Raw genomic sequence first — 12,096 nt, 5'->3', positions numbered from 1 at the left:
TCATGTTGGCCTTCGGGCCAGTCTGAGGTCCTGAGCACTGCAGAACAGGTTTTTATCAAGGATATTTCTGTAATTTCCTCCATTCAGCTTTCCCTTAACCCTAAATAGCCTCCCAATCCCTCCTGCTGAAAAACACACCCACAGCATGATGCTGCCACCACCATGCTTCACTGTTTGGATAGTATTGACAGGTTTCCCTCAGACATAACGTTTAGAATTGAGGCCAAACGGGTGAATCTTGATTTCAGCAGACCAGAGAATCTTGTTTCTCACAGTCTGAAAGTCTTTTCAGTGTTTTTTTGCAAACTCAAGTGGGCTTTCATGTGTTTTGCACGGAGGAGAGGCGTATGTCTGACCACTCTGCCATAAAGCCCAGATTGATGGAGGGCTGCAGTGATGGCTGTCCTTCTGGAACTTTGTTCCATCTTCACACAGGATCTCTGGAGCTCAGACAGAGATACCATCAGGTTCTTGGTCACATCTTTTACTAAGGTACTTCTCCCTTGATGGCTCAATTTGTCTGGGCGACCAGCTCTTGTAAAAGTCTTGGTTGTGCCAAACTTTGAGAATTCCAAGAACTTGATTTGAGAATCCTGGAGGACCTTCAGTCCTGCAGATTTTTTTAGCCTTCCCCAGACCTGCACCTTACAACAATGCTGTCTCTGCGCTCTACAGGCAGCTCCTTTGACCTCATGGCTTGTTTTTTGCTCTGATATGCATTGTCAGCTGTGAGGCCTTCTATAGAGAGTTGTGTGTTTCTTTCTAAATCATGTCCAATCAATTTAATTTAGCACAGGTGGACTCCAATCAAGGTGTAGAAACATCTCAGCAAAGATTCAGAGAAAAAGGAGGAATCTGAGCTACATTTCAAATACAATAGCATCTAAATACGTATGTTAATGTGATATTTCAGTTTATTTTTAATAGATTTGCAAAAATATCAAAAATTCTGTTTGCAGTTTGTCATTACTAGGTACTGGGTGAGGATTAGTGAGAGATAAAAAAAATAATTTGAATGACTGAAGTGTCAGGCTACAACATAACAAAATTCAAAGTAAGAGAAGTGGGTCTGAAGACGTTGTGAATATATTTTATTCATGGTATTTAAAGTACTCAAAGATCCTCTATCTCTGGCTTTCTGAGCGATATACTGATGGATGTGAACTGCAGCTTTGCTCACATGATGAATTGAACAACCTGATGTATAAGATCTTCCACTTTCTCTTTATGAAGTCTGAACTGCACCACATTAATGAAAATGTGTCCACACAGCCTATGAGCCATATGCATGCATGAAAGAGGAATGATTCAGGGCAGACACTGTGTCCTCTGTTAGGCTCTTACTCAGACACTGATGTGACATTACTGGGCGATGAAGCAGAGGAAAAGAGATCTGCACACGTCAAAGGGCATTTATAAGCTGTGAAATTCAGAGAGCATGCGGCACATTTTCAGTCAGAGAGGCTTTTTCTGCTGTTCTACTGCTCATTTCTCATTTTCCTTCTGTTTCATTTGTCATTTCATTGCATAAATTTTATAAAAGTCAACAGACAGCAGAAATACACAAGATAAAGATTATTTTCAGGGGAATATTAATTCAGAAAGATGTAGCAGAGAGTCTCAGCACCAGGAAAAAAAAATGAATAAATGAAGGAGTGTAGAGATATTGAGGGATCATCAGCGACATCCATTTTTGGCAGTGCAGCCTCTTCAAGCAGCACCAAATCACAGACGCTCATTAAAAGCTCAATAAATGTGTGTTGTTTAAAAAGCTGTCAAGCCCATCACTTGTAAAAATTGCTCTCCAGCAGAGTGTCGTTTCACACTGGCTCTTCACCCGCTTATTTTGATGCAGCGAAGTTCAGACGAGTTCAGTGTGAGCGCAGAGAGGGACAGCTTTGATTGGAGAGCTGTTCAACACACATGCAGATGCCTCATGGGCAAACAGCAGTGTTGGCACAAACCCACATCCACAGACAGATGCAGAAAACTCTCACACACACATAAACACAGTCACACCATCAGCGATCAACAGTTCTCGACCCATCTGTGTTTATTTTACGGGTCATGTTTCATTTGCAGCTGAAGGTTGTTTAACAGTTCAAAGTTTATTTCACTAACTTATCATAAACTTTGAGAACAAATCAGGAACAATCAGTTTAATCTCTTCTTTATAAGATAAGCAATGAATCATGGTGTCATGATGCTCCTTTAAAAGGGCATAGAAAGAAAGAAAAAGAAAGAAATCAGTTAAAATTGGTAGAAAAGTATTTGTACCCTTCTGGATTTTTTATTTTTATTTTTATTTTTTTGCATATTTGTCACACTGTAATGTTTCAGTTCATCAAACTAATTAATTATTAATGTTACACAAAGATGTCCAGAGTAAATACAACATTCAGTTTTTAAATATACTGAGGGAAAAAAGACATCCATCCTACCTGTCTTTAACCTTGCAGAGCAGATGGATACTCCCTTTTTCTTGTTTCTCACTGGCAAATTCATCTTGCAAAGCTCCCATCTGAACCATTTGGGTCCGGTAAAAAAAATGACAAGACCAATCAGCGACAAGGGGCAGTACTTTCGGGCGCGGCCCCAGTTGTGACGTAAGCAAGCAGCAAGAAGAGGCAGATGCCGTTAGAGAGATTAGCGTGGATGCTGCTAAAGCACTAGTTTTATCAGAACTTGACGACATTTCTTCCTTGAAAGAAGAACAACGAACAGCAGTGAGTTGTTTTCTTTTCAAAAATGCCAAAACTTGTGTACTGACATGTCTATAGTGGCCATCGTTCACATTATTCCTGGGTAGCTGCACACACGCACCTCGGTCGCAGCTACGTCACGTGTTTTGTTGCTCTGATTGGCCCTTAAAGATGTGTCAGACAGAATGTTCATCCAATAACACTCTGAGTTTTTACAAATCCTGTTCCATCCTTGGCAGCAACAACTGTAAGCATGCGTTTGCAACTGGCAATCAGTGTGTCCCATCTCTGTGGAAGAATTTTGGCCCATTCTTCTTTGCAGAATTGTTTTAATTCAGCCACATTGGAGAATTTTCCAGCATAAATGATCTGTTTAGGGTCATGCCACATCATCTCAAGCAGATTTAAGTCTAGACTTTGACTAGGCCACTCCAAAACCTTAATTTTGTTCTTTTTTAAGTCATTCACATGTGGACTAAATGATGTGTTTTGGATCATTGTCCTGCTGTATAACCCAAGTGTGTTTAAGCTTGCAGTCACAAACTAATGTCTGGACATTCTTCTTTTGATTTTTCTGGTAGACTTCATGGTTCCATCAGTTACATCAAGATGAGATCCTTTTATGAAACTGAGCGTATAGCGTTAGTTCAGGCAGGCCATGGAGTCAAGCAGTGCCATAAAATCAAGATCAGCTGATCTTACCCAAGCACTAATCAGCTGACAGCTAGCTGATTAGCTCCAAGCAAGCTATTGGCTAACTGCACTCATGCTGCTATATTTAAACTGCTGTAACATTGAGATGTTTTTTTTTCGAACGTGAGACGAGCCTTTGTGTTCCTTTTGGCTAGCTGTAGTTTTGGCCTTGGAACTCTCCCATGGATGCCATTTTTGCCCAGTCTATTTCTTATTGTTGAATCATGAGAACTGATCATACCTGAGTCAAGTGAGGCCTGCAGGTCTTAAATTGTTGTTCTGGGTTCTTTTCTGACCTCCTGGATGAGTTGTCGGTGTGCTCTTGGAATAACTTTAGTAGCCCGGCTACTCCTGGGAAGGTTCACCACTGTTCCAAGTTTTCTACATTTGTGGATAGTGGCTCTCACCATGATTCACTTGAGTCCCAAAGCCTTGTTGCTTTTTGAGGTAAAGAAATCAGGAAGGGAGCAAATACTTTTTCATGGCATTGTACCTCTATTCATGCCCACGTATTTCCCAAATTTCTACTTATTTTTGAAATGTTGAAACTTGTGCATTCAAGTTGATTATTTAAATATTTAATCTGGCTAAGTTGGATCTATTAGGAGGTGTTATAGATTTTTGACTGCTTGATGTATCATTTCTTTACGCCCCATTTCCTCTGAATGAATCATAATTGATCTTGGGATGCATACAATATTGATTTAATTTTGTTTTGGCTGCCAGTGTTGTAGAGCTGGGCGGAAATGCATTTGTTATGTTCATTTTTTAAGAAGACAAATATAACTCTCTCAGTCATGCCATATTAACAGTATGTTTTTTCTTTACAGGATCATACTCGAGTGGTCAGCCCCATTATCGATGTCATCAGCCTGGATAACTTTGCCTACTTGGCTGCTTCTGCAGACTTGAGAGGAGGTCAGGACACAAATCATGCATAATAACAGCTGCAAACACACAGCTGCATTCTGGGAAAACCCCATTTTCTCAAAAAACATTGTTAAACTTTACAAACATCCTTGCCAGATTGATTCAAAACCCCTGAGAGAAATTTATCAACGAGTTAGTCATTGTGGAAGAAGTTATGTTTGTGAGAGGCAGAGTTTTCTTACAACAACTCTAAACTTTAGGGAATGCAATGTGACTTGCAGATAGAAGTGACTAGATAATTTTGTCCAGTTATTTGCTTAATTAAATCTTTCTTGACAAAATTAAGGCTGGATTTGAATACAGGGTGACTTTGTTTCTCTCCTTTGCTCCCCTTCTCTTTAGGGTTCGACTGGAGTCTTCACTTCAAATGGGAGCAGATTCCCATCGAGCAGAAAATGGCGAGGAGTGACCCAACACAGCCAATCAGGTTCTTTATCAACAATGCATGTCTTCATGTCTTCTCTCCTCCATCCAGTAAAAACAATTGCAAATGTGATTCACTCTATCATGAAAACAAAGATATAAAATCCTTATATTCTTCAGGTAATGATTGTAGTCATTGCTTTCAGTCATATGACTATCCCAGAGAGCTGGAGGGCAAAAAGGGTTTCAGTAAATAGTGACTACTTTTCAACACACTGTGGAGCTTTAGCAGGGCCTTTCAATTCACCATCGCTTAAAGGTAATGCACGTTCACATCACATGACACCTGCAGGGAAAAAAACAGAGATTGAGGATATACTTAAAGTTTTGGTCCTTACACAGCAACAGGGACGCTAATTTGAATACTAAAATCAGCACTGTCTTTACCATGACTCAGCTTAGTGATGTTTATATTTAGCTGAGAATCCTCTCCCTCAAGCTGGCTCTGCACTAGACTAATTATAAAAAATTCCTTTTCACCTTTATTGCGGAATCTCTGTGTAAAAACGGCTTTTCACAAGTTCATGGCATGAGAGCATCTTTAGACCTTATGCAAGGAGCTCTCCTGTGTGATCATCGGGAAAAAGCTTGATTGGAGGTACAAACTTTTTAACTCCTAGTTGTCAGTGTAATGTGCTGTTCAGGCTACAACTATAGTTGTGGAGAAGTGGATTATATTTGTTAGCTGGTGGGCCATCTTTTCTCTCACTGTCAACAGAGTTGTCAACCAAAATGATTGCTTCCGGGCAAAAATTTTAAATCCTGTCTTTTCAACACTTGGGGCCATGTCTTTGGTCATATGTTGTGTCACTGCTGCCGTAATTTCGGCGTAATCCTGCGTCATTTTTTTACAGATTTACATTTACATCATTTACTTACATCTCAAACTACTGACTCTTGCTGACTTGCTTTGGATGTTTACTTTTCCCACTCTCATCTTTTGACACAAAAACGCACATGGTCTATGTAGTTTTGTGGATAGGTGGGGGAGTGTGCTGTCTGCTGAGAGAGAGACGTGAGGAGACTGTGAGAGCAGCAAAACTCCAGAGACAACTGCATGCTGACCGCTTAAAACATCCACGAAATTTATACCAGATGCTCTCAATGTAGTAATTTTATACATCTCACGTAGCAAAAGCTGTGATGCTTTGAGTATAAATAATAAATCGCCCACCCTAGCTCCATCAGGTCTTTCTGTGTTTTTTAAAGCATATTTGTGTGTCTACAGTAGCTTATTTAATCCAAAATGGCACAATGCTTCCAGCGGGTATGTCAGATTCAGATCAGTTTATGTTTTTACTGTAAACAATCTGTACCAGAGTCTGAATAAAGCAGACAGAGACATACTTTTAGAAGGTTTATCAGTATAGTTGTTTGATCCACAACAGGATTTGATCAACAGTTTTCACATCAGCACAAATGAACTACTCTTACAAGGCATACGGACTCAAGTTCATTTTAACTGAACCAAACAGGTGAAATATGAAAGCCCCCTCAGTATCAGTAACTTCACAATGTTAACCTGCTCGGATGCAAGAAATCAGCTTCAACACTTTCTCTCCTCTCTTCGTTGTTTGTTTTCATTCTCCATGGCTCCCAGTTTAGGGAGCTGTAAAGTGATTGAACTGAAACAGTTTGGGATTGTGCGCCATGTTACTGCAAAACTGAAATACGAAGGTGATGAAACTAGATTCTTACACATGGGCCCTCTACAGAAACACCATAAGGATTTTTTTCTGTGGCTGATACTGAGCTTTAATAACGCATATTCCCAAACAAACCCTCACAAAAAAGCAGAAGAATAACAGCAGATGATTAGTAAGCAAGGAGCACTCCCAGAGTCCTTGAACAACTCACTGCTGAGAAAATGGAAACACAGAAAAGCCAAGCTCAGAAACCTTCTTTGATTTGTTCTGGTGTTTCATGTGCAACTTTAAGTGACAAAGACATTGTTTACAGAATTCACAATGTTCAGATTTAAAAGAACTCTTAAAACTCCTGGCTTCACAAAAAATGTATATGACCAATAACAAAACAGTTAGAGAACTTCTGTGACTAAAGATGCCGATCTTTATTGTGCTAAAATAAGAGTGAGAGTGACAGCAGGTGTAGAAAATCCATCTTACTCCTTTCCCTCCTGTTGTGCAGGACTCCCGTCATCGCTGGAGGGATTTTTGTCATGGACAAGAGCTGGTTCAACCACCTGGGCCAGTATGACACCCACATGGACATCTGGGGAGGGGAAAACTTTGGTGAGCTCACTGAATATTTGCCATCTTTTACTGGAAACAGAAGAACAAATGATAGTGAAGCAACCTCTATAGACATTCTGTTTGGATTTCTTTATGTAAATGTGCACAAAACTGAACTATTCTCTGAACAAAATTCAGATATTTACCAAAAAAACTGCAAATAAGTGCTCTGTTATGATCTCATTTTAATATAAGTTTTAAGTGTTTTATTTATTCTTCAATTATTAATAAGTGAGTATAAACTCGTCCCACAAGACAGCAACACTCTGAAGTGGAACTTTTTGCATCATTTACTTTATATTGTAGTTTGTTTTTTTTCCATAATTACTATGTGTAGCAGGTGGATGTTTTTTGATTTCAGATGTGGGATGAAGCAGATTACACAGAGTGATAATTAGAAGCCTGCAGAGTTAGATTTTATTCCTCCGTCTCCCTCCTCCTGCAGAGCTTTCTTTCCGGGTGTGGATGTGTGGAGGAAGCCTGGAGATTCTTCCTTGCAGCCGCGTTGGTCACGTGTTCAGAAAACGACACCCGTATGACTTCCCAGAAGGCAATGCTCTCACCTACATAAAGTGAGTATGTTCAACTGTAAGGCACCAAACATTCTGTGTGCTGTGTAGTGTTGTTACTTTGCAGAATAGCTATGAAGAAATAAAGCTGTTTAACCATAGGTATTGATAATCATAGAGTCAAAAGTCAAAAGTAGGAATGTGCATGGTTAGCCAGCTGATTAAAGATCCAGAATTATCAGTTGGTTAAACTAGTTATTGTCATATTTTCAATCATGTTGTGCCCCTAAACCTTGGTGCAATGCTGTGTTGGAAATGCATGCTAATGTTTTTAATATCTCATTGAAATTATTAGTTTTTAAGTATGCAAAACAATTAATATAGTATAATACAGCAAAAGAACAAAAACTAACAAAAGAAAACAACAACAAGCCGCTAGTATCTAGAGCAGTGATACTCAACGTGTGGCTCTTTTAAGCTACCTTTTGCCATTAAATACCACTTGTTTCCTAATTTTTGCCACTCTTGACTGTTTTTGCCTTTTTTAGTCACTTTTCACTTGTTCTTTTGTCACATTTTGACATTTTTGACCATTTTTGGCACCTGTAACTCACTTCTGTCACTTCTCACCCATTTTTGCTACTTTCTGACCCTTTTTCCACTTTTTCTCCTCATTTTTGCCACTTTTCACCCATTTTTGCTGCTTTTTGAGCAATTTTGTCACCTTTAACTTATTTTTATTGCTTCTTCAAGCTGTTTTTTTCCAAATTTCCTCACTTAGATTGTGGCTCTTGCAAAGGTATTTTTCATGAATGTTGCTCTTTGGTTGAGCAAGGTTGAGTAACCCTGATCTAGAGTCTCACAAAGTATTTCCAAACTGGTGTCACTGTATCAAAGCCTAGCGTGTTAGGTGGGATAACTCAAATGTATGATGCTTAAAATTTTAAGTCGAACGTTGTTTGTGGTTAAATAGGTAAGGTCTCTAAGGATTTGGATTAATATGGCACAATGCCAAGAAAGGGACCCAGTTTTTCCCATTTTACCTGATAGGTTTATCCTATCCTTAATCCACTGTGAAAAACTGTGTGGTGAGGTAGACTTTTAGGAGAGGAGAACAACTTTTTAGCAGCCACCATTCCCAAGTGCAGAGCATTCTGCATGTCATGTGCCAGTTTTAGAGTTTCTGTAGAGCATCTGTCTTTAGAACAGGCCTTCAAGAAATGCAGAGAGATTGATGTTCAAGAATTACTCAGGACAGGGCAAAACCAGAAGAGATGAGCTAGTGAACCTTGAGCAGACTTTCACCTGTTTATATAAAGAAGACACTAATGGAAAGGTACGGTTAAATTTTGTCTTGGAGTAATACAGTCTATGCACCACTTTGAACTGGATTAGCCCATGATGTGTGTTGACAAAGCAATGGTGAACTTGAGACATTGCTTAAACATGCTATGTTAAAACTGAAATGCAGACACCTGCCACCATGGCTACTGCCATGCTCTTATAAGGACCTGTTAGCACAGTTTCTTTGTGCTGACAACACCCACAACCTTCATTTCAGAGCACTTCTAACCAACTTTTAGTGTTGCCGGATTACAAAAGCTGACTTCCACTTTTTCATTACTATCTATAGAGTTGTTTATGGTTGGCTCTATGCACTTGATGTTTTTCTTTATTCAAGGAAAAATAATGAGGAAAGTACTGATAGCTCTCCTGGCATTTGCAGCAGCTGTATCAGTAGAAACAACACAATCAAAAGGATGCATCAGATTGGCATTTTCTCTGCCATTGCCGTTCACAAAGTTGATATCAGAAGTCACCTTCATGAATTTGAAGAGTCAGTGACGGAGAAATGACATTGACAAGCATGGCGCTGTTCCAAAAGTTGAAATGTTTTAAACTGTGAGCATAAAAACAGCTGACACTGAGAGCGTTTTAGCACTCAGGATGCAAGGCTAGAAAAAAAAAATGCTGGATGCAGTTGGTTTTGTGTTAAGAAAAATGAGTGCTGCCAGTGTAAAAAACAGCAGCAGCAGACTTAAACCCTAACGGGCTTTAACCAGATATACCAAATATAAACTACAGCTCCAGATCTCCTCATGGGAAGACAAAGTTTAGCAATATTTGGACTGGAAAATGGGGATTAAGTTTCACATAGCAATTATGCATAACTGCATAATTGAGTGACAGCACTCAGCACAGGAATGCACATGTTGACCTACAGAGAGAATCAAAACCTAATCATCCTTGCACTGCTATCTGCCCCATTTTTCACATCATTTACCCATTGCTTCTGTGATTCAGTATCAAACTGTGCCAAATTTTGCCTGGTCCCTGGGTGTTTTATTTACTTAAAACCAGTCAGATGACTTTAAAAGTTTACTAAATGAGTTTTAGCTGAGATGCATCTACCCTGTTATTTAAAAAAATGCCTTGGATTATCAAAATGGGCAAGACTGGTTTTGGGGGGTAGCCGTCACCATCCGCAGCTCCATCATACCGTCTATGCCACACTCTCAGACAGAAACACATAAAACCATGGCTTGCAGAGTGGGCAGGTTTTCTGCTTACATCCTCAAACAGCTGTCAACTTCAGGGAGTCTTGGCTCCGCAAAGCTATCTGTCACATAAATACTGTTTAACACTATGTGACTAAATAAAAACAGGACACAGCACGCTAGTCAACTAAAAGTAGCTGCATCTGCCTCTTGAACCATCTGGGAATTTAAAGAAACAAATTGAGACGATAAAACTTCCTTTTTCCCAGATTTAATAAATGACATAGCTTAAAATTAAACCCTTTTACTTCCCTCCCATCAGAGATAAGATCTGCTTATTCACTGCTCTAATTACTTAGCTTCATGCCAAGCAGCCAATGAGTTTATTAAAAGGGGCAAGAGAATAACTGTTCCACAGATTGGAAATGACTGCAACTACAAGCAAACTTAGAGGCAGATGTGAGCATAAACACATCAGACTGATCAGTTAAGAAGTGAGACAAGACATGGACGGATAAACTCAAACACTCAGTCACGCACAAAAACAAACACTTTATTTCTAACCAAGCTTACTCCAGGGAGAGATTACTTATCAGATGCTTTATGCTGGTTTATTTCTACCATAAAGGCAGAATTTACCTCCACATTTATCAAGCTGAGCTTTAAATACAGATGTAACCTTGTAGAAAAATTACAGTCTCAAAGACACTGCTGCTGTCATTGTGAGTAAATAAATCAGACCAAACGTTCTGTACTTACTGGCTGGCACACCAAGGATTTAAGGAGGAAATTCCTGATGGAGACATGTTTTTTTCTGGTGTCTGTTGGTTCCTGTGTGTGACACCATGTCATTAGAGCTTCCTGCAGGAATGCCAGCAGCATTACAGTCATTACAGTGTGTGACCAGGTGTGTGTTTGTGTCTGCAGGAACACACGGCGGGCAGCAGAGGTGTGGATGGATGAGTACAAACAGTACTACTACTCTGCGAGGCCGTCAGCCCAGGGAAAGGCCTTTGGCAGGTTAGTCTGTTATACTCTTGACCTTTGTGTGGTTACTTTTCACACAGTTTAGAGGTTTATGCTTTCATCTGTATAACTTGTTTCTGTGACTACCAGTGATTTATTTGAGTATAAAAACTCTCTTTAGCTGATTATCCTCTTGGCTTAATTGTTTCTAATTTGTTTGTACAAATCTATAAATGGACATAGCCATCTATCATGTTTTAAGAGTTTTTACTGGTTCAACACCGCTAATAGAATCACTCTGTGTATCTGAATGTCCAAATGAAATCTCCTCTAGTAAGTAGGGTGCTAACTTATTGGTTTTTTTCTTGCCATGTCCTTCCTGCATGTTCTTCATGGTCTCCTCTCTCTGACCTTCTCATGTGCTTTCTTGTAGCATCACAGACCGCCAGACACTGCGGCGGAAGCTGGACTGCAAACCTTTCCGCTGGTACATGGAGAACGTCTATCCTGAGCTCAGGTACGACTCTCAGAGCTCTTCTGTTATCTTTGATGTTCATCTGGTTCATTCATGTTACCTGACAAAAGTCAAAAAGGTTAGAACAAATTTAATACAGATACTGCTTACATACAAAGCAATACGATACGGGTATGATATGATGGCTATTGGTGTATGATATGGATTCAGGTACAATAAGGACACTAGTGTGATAAGGTTACCAATGTGATATGATAGAACATAATACAATACTGATGCTATAGGACACAATATGATATTATGAACCTTGCAAAGCAGATGGATACGCCCATTTCCGTGTTTCTCTCTGGCGAATCCAACTTGCAAAGCTCCCATCTGAACTGTCTGGGCCCGGTTAGAAAGTGACAGGACTAATCAGGGGCAGTACTTTCGGGCACGGCCCCAATTGTGACGTAAGCAAGCAGCAACAATAGGCCAGTACATTTATGGTGGAAAAGATTAGCGTGGATGCTGCTAAAGCGCCAGTTTTATCAGAACTTGACGACATTTCTTCGTTAAAAAAGAACAACAAATAGCAGTGAGTTGTTTTCTTTCCAAAAACGCCAAAACTCGCGTACTGATATGTCTCTAGTCGCCATGTTTCGCGTC

General features: G+C 39.7%; 1 protein-coding gene across 1 annotated transcript in view; it reads left to right on the top strand.

Moving 5' to 3' along the window:
- Positions 1-12,096, top strand: part of galnt16 (UDP-N-acetyl-alpha-D-galactosamine:polypeptide N-acetylgalactosaminyltransferase 16) — a 77,276-nt gene that overhangs the window by 52,420 nt on the left and 12,760 nt on the right. Inside the window, exons 7-12 of the mRNA XM_041812935.1 lie at positions 4,226-4,313; positions 4,668-4,752; positions 6,897-7,000; positions 7,446-7,572; positions 10,935-11,027; positions 11,407-11,490. Of these exons, the coding sequence (XP_041668869.1) occupies positions 4,226-4,313; positions 4,668-4,752; positions 6,897-7,000; positions 7,446-7,572; positions 10,935-11,027; positions 11,407-11,490 (581 nt within the window). The remainder of the gene's footprint in view (positions 1-4,225; positions 4,314-4,667; positions 4,753-6,896; positions 7,001-7,445; positions 7,573-10,934; positions 11,028-11,406; positions 11,491-12,096) is intronic.

Source organism: Cheilinus undulatus, linkage group 18 (genome assembly GCF_018320785.1).
Source record: "Cheilinus undulatus linkage group 18, ASM1832078v1, whole genome shotgun sequence".
NCBI lineage: Eukaryota > Metazoa > Chordata > Actinopteri > Labriformes > Labridae > Cheilinus > Cheilinus undulatus.
The sequence above is the reverse complement of the archived record's forward strand: the minus strand, read 5'-3'. Positions and strand labels throughout refer to the sequence as shown.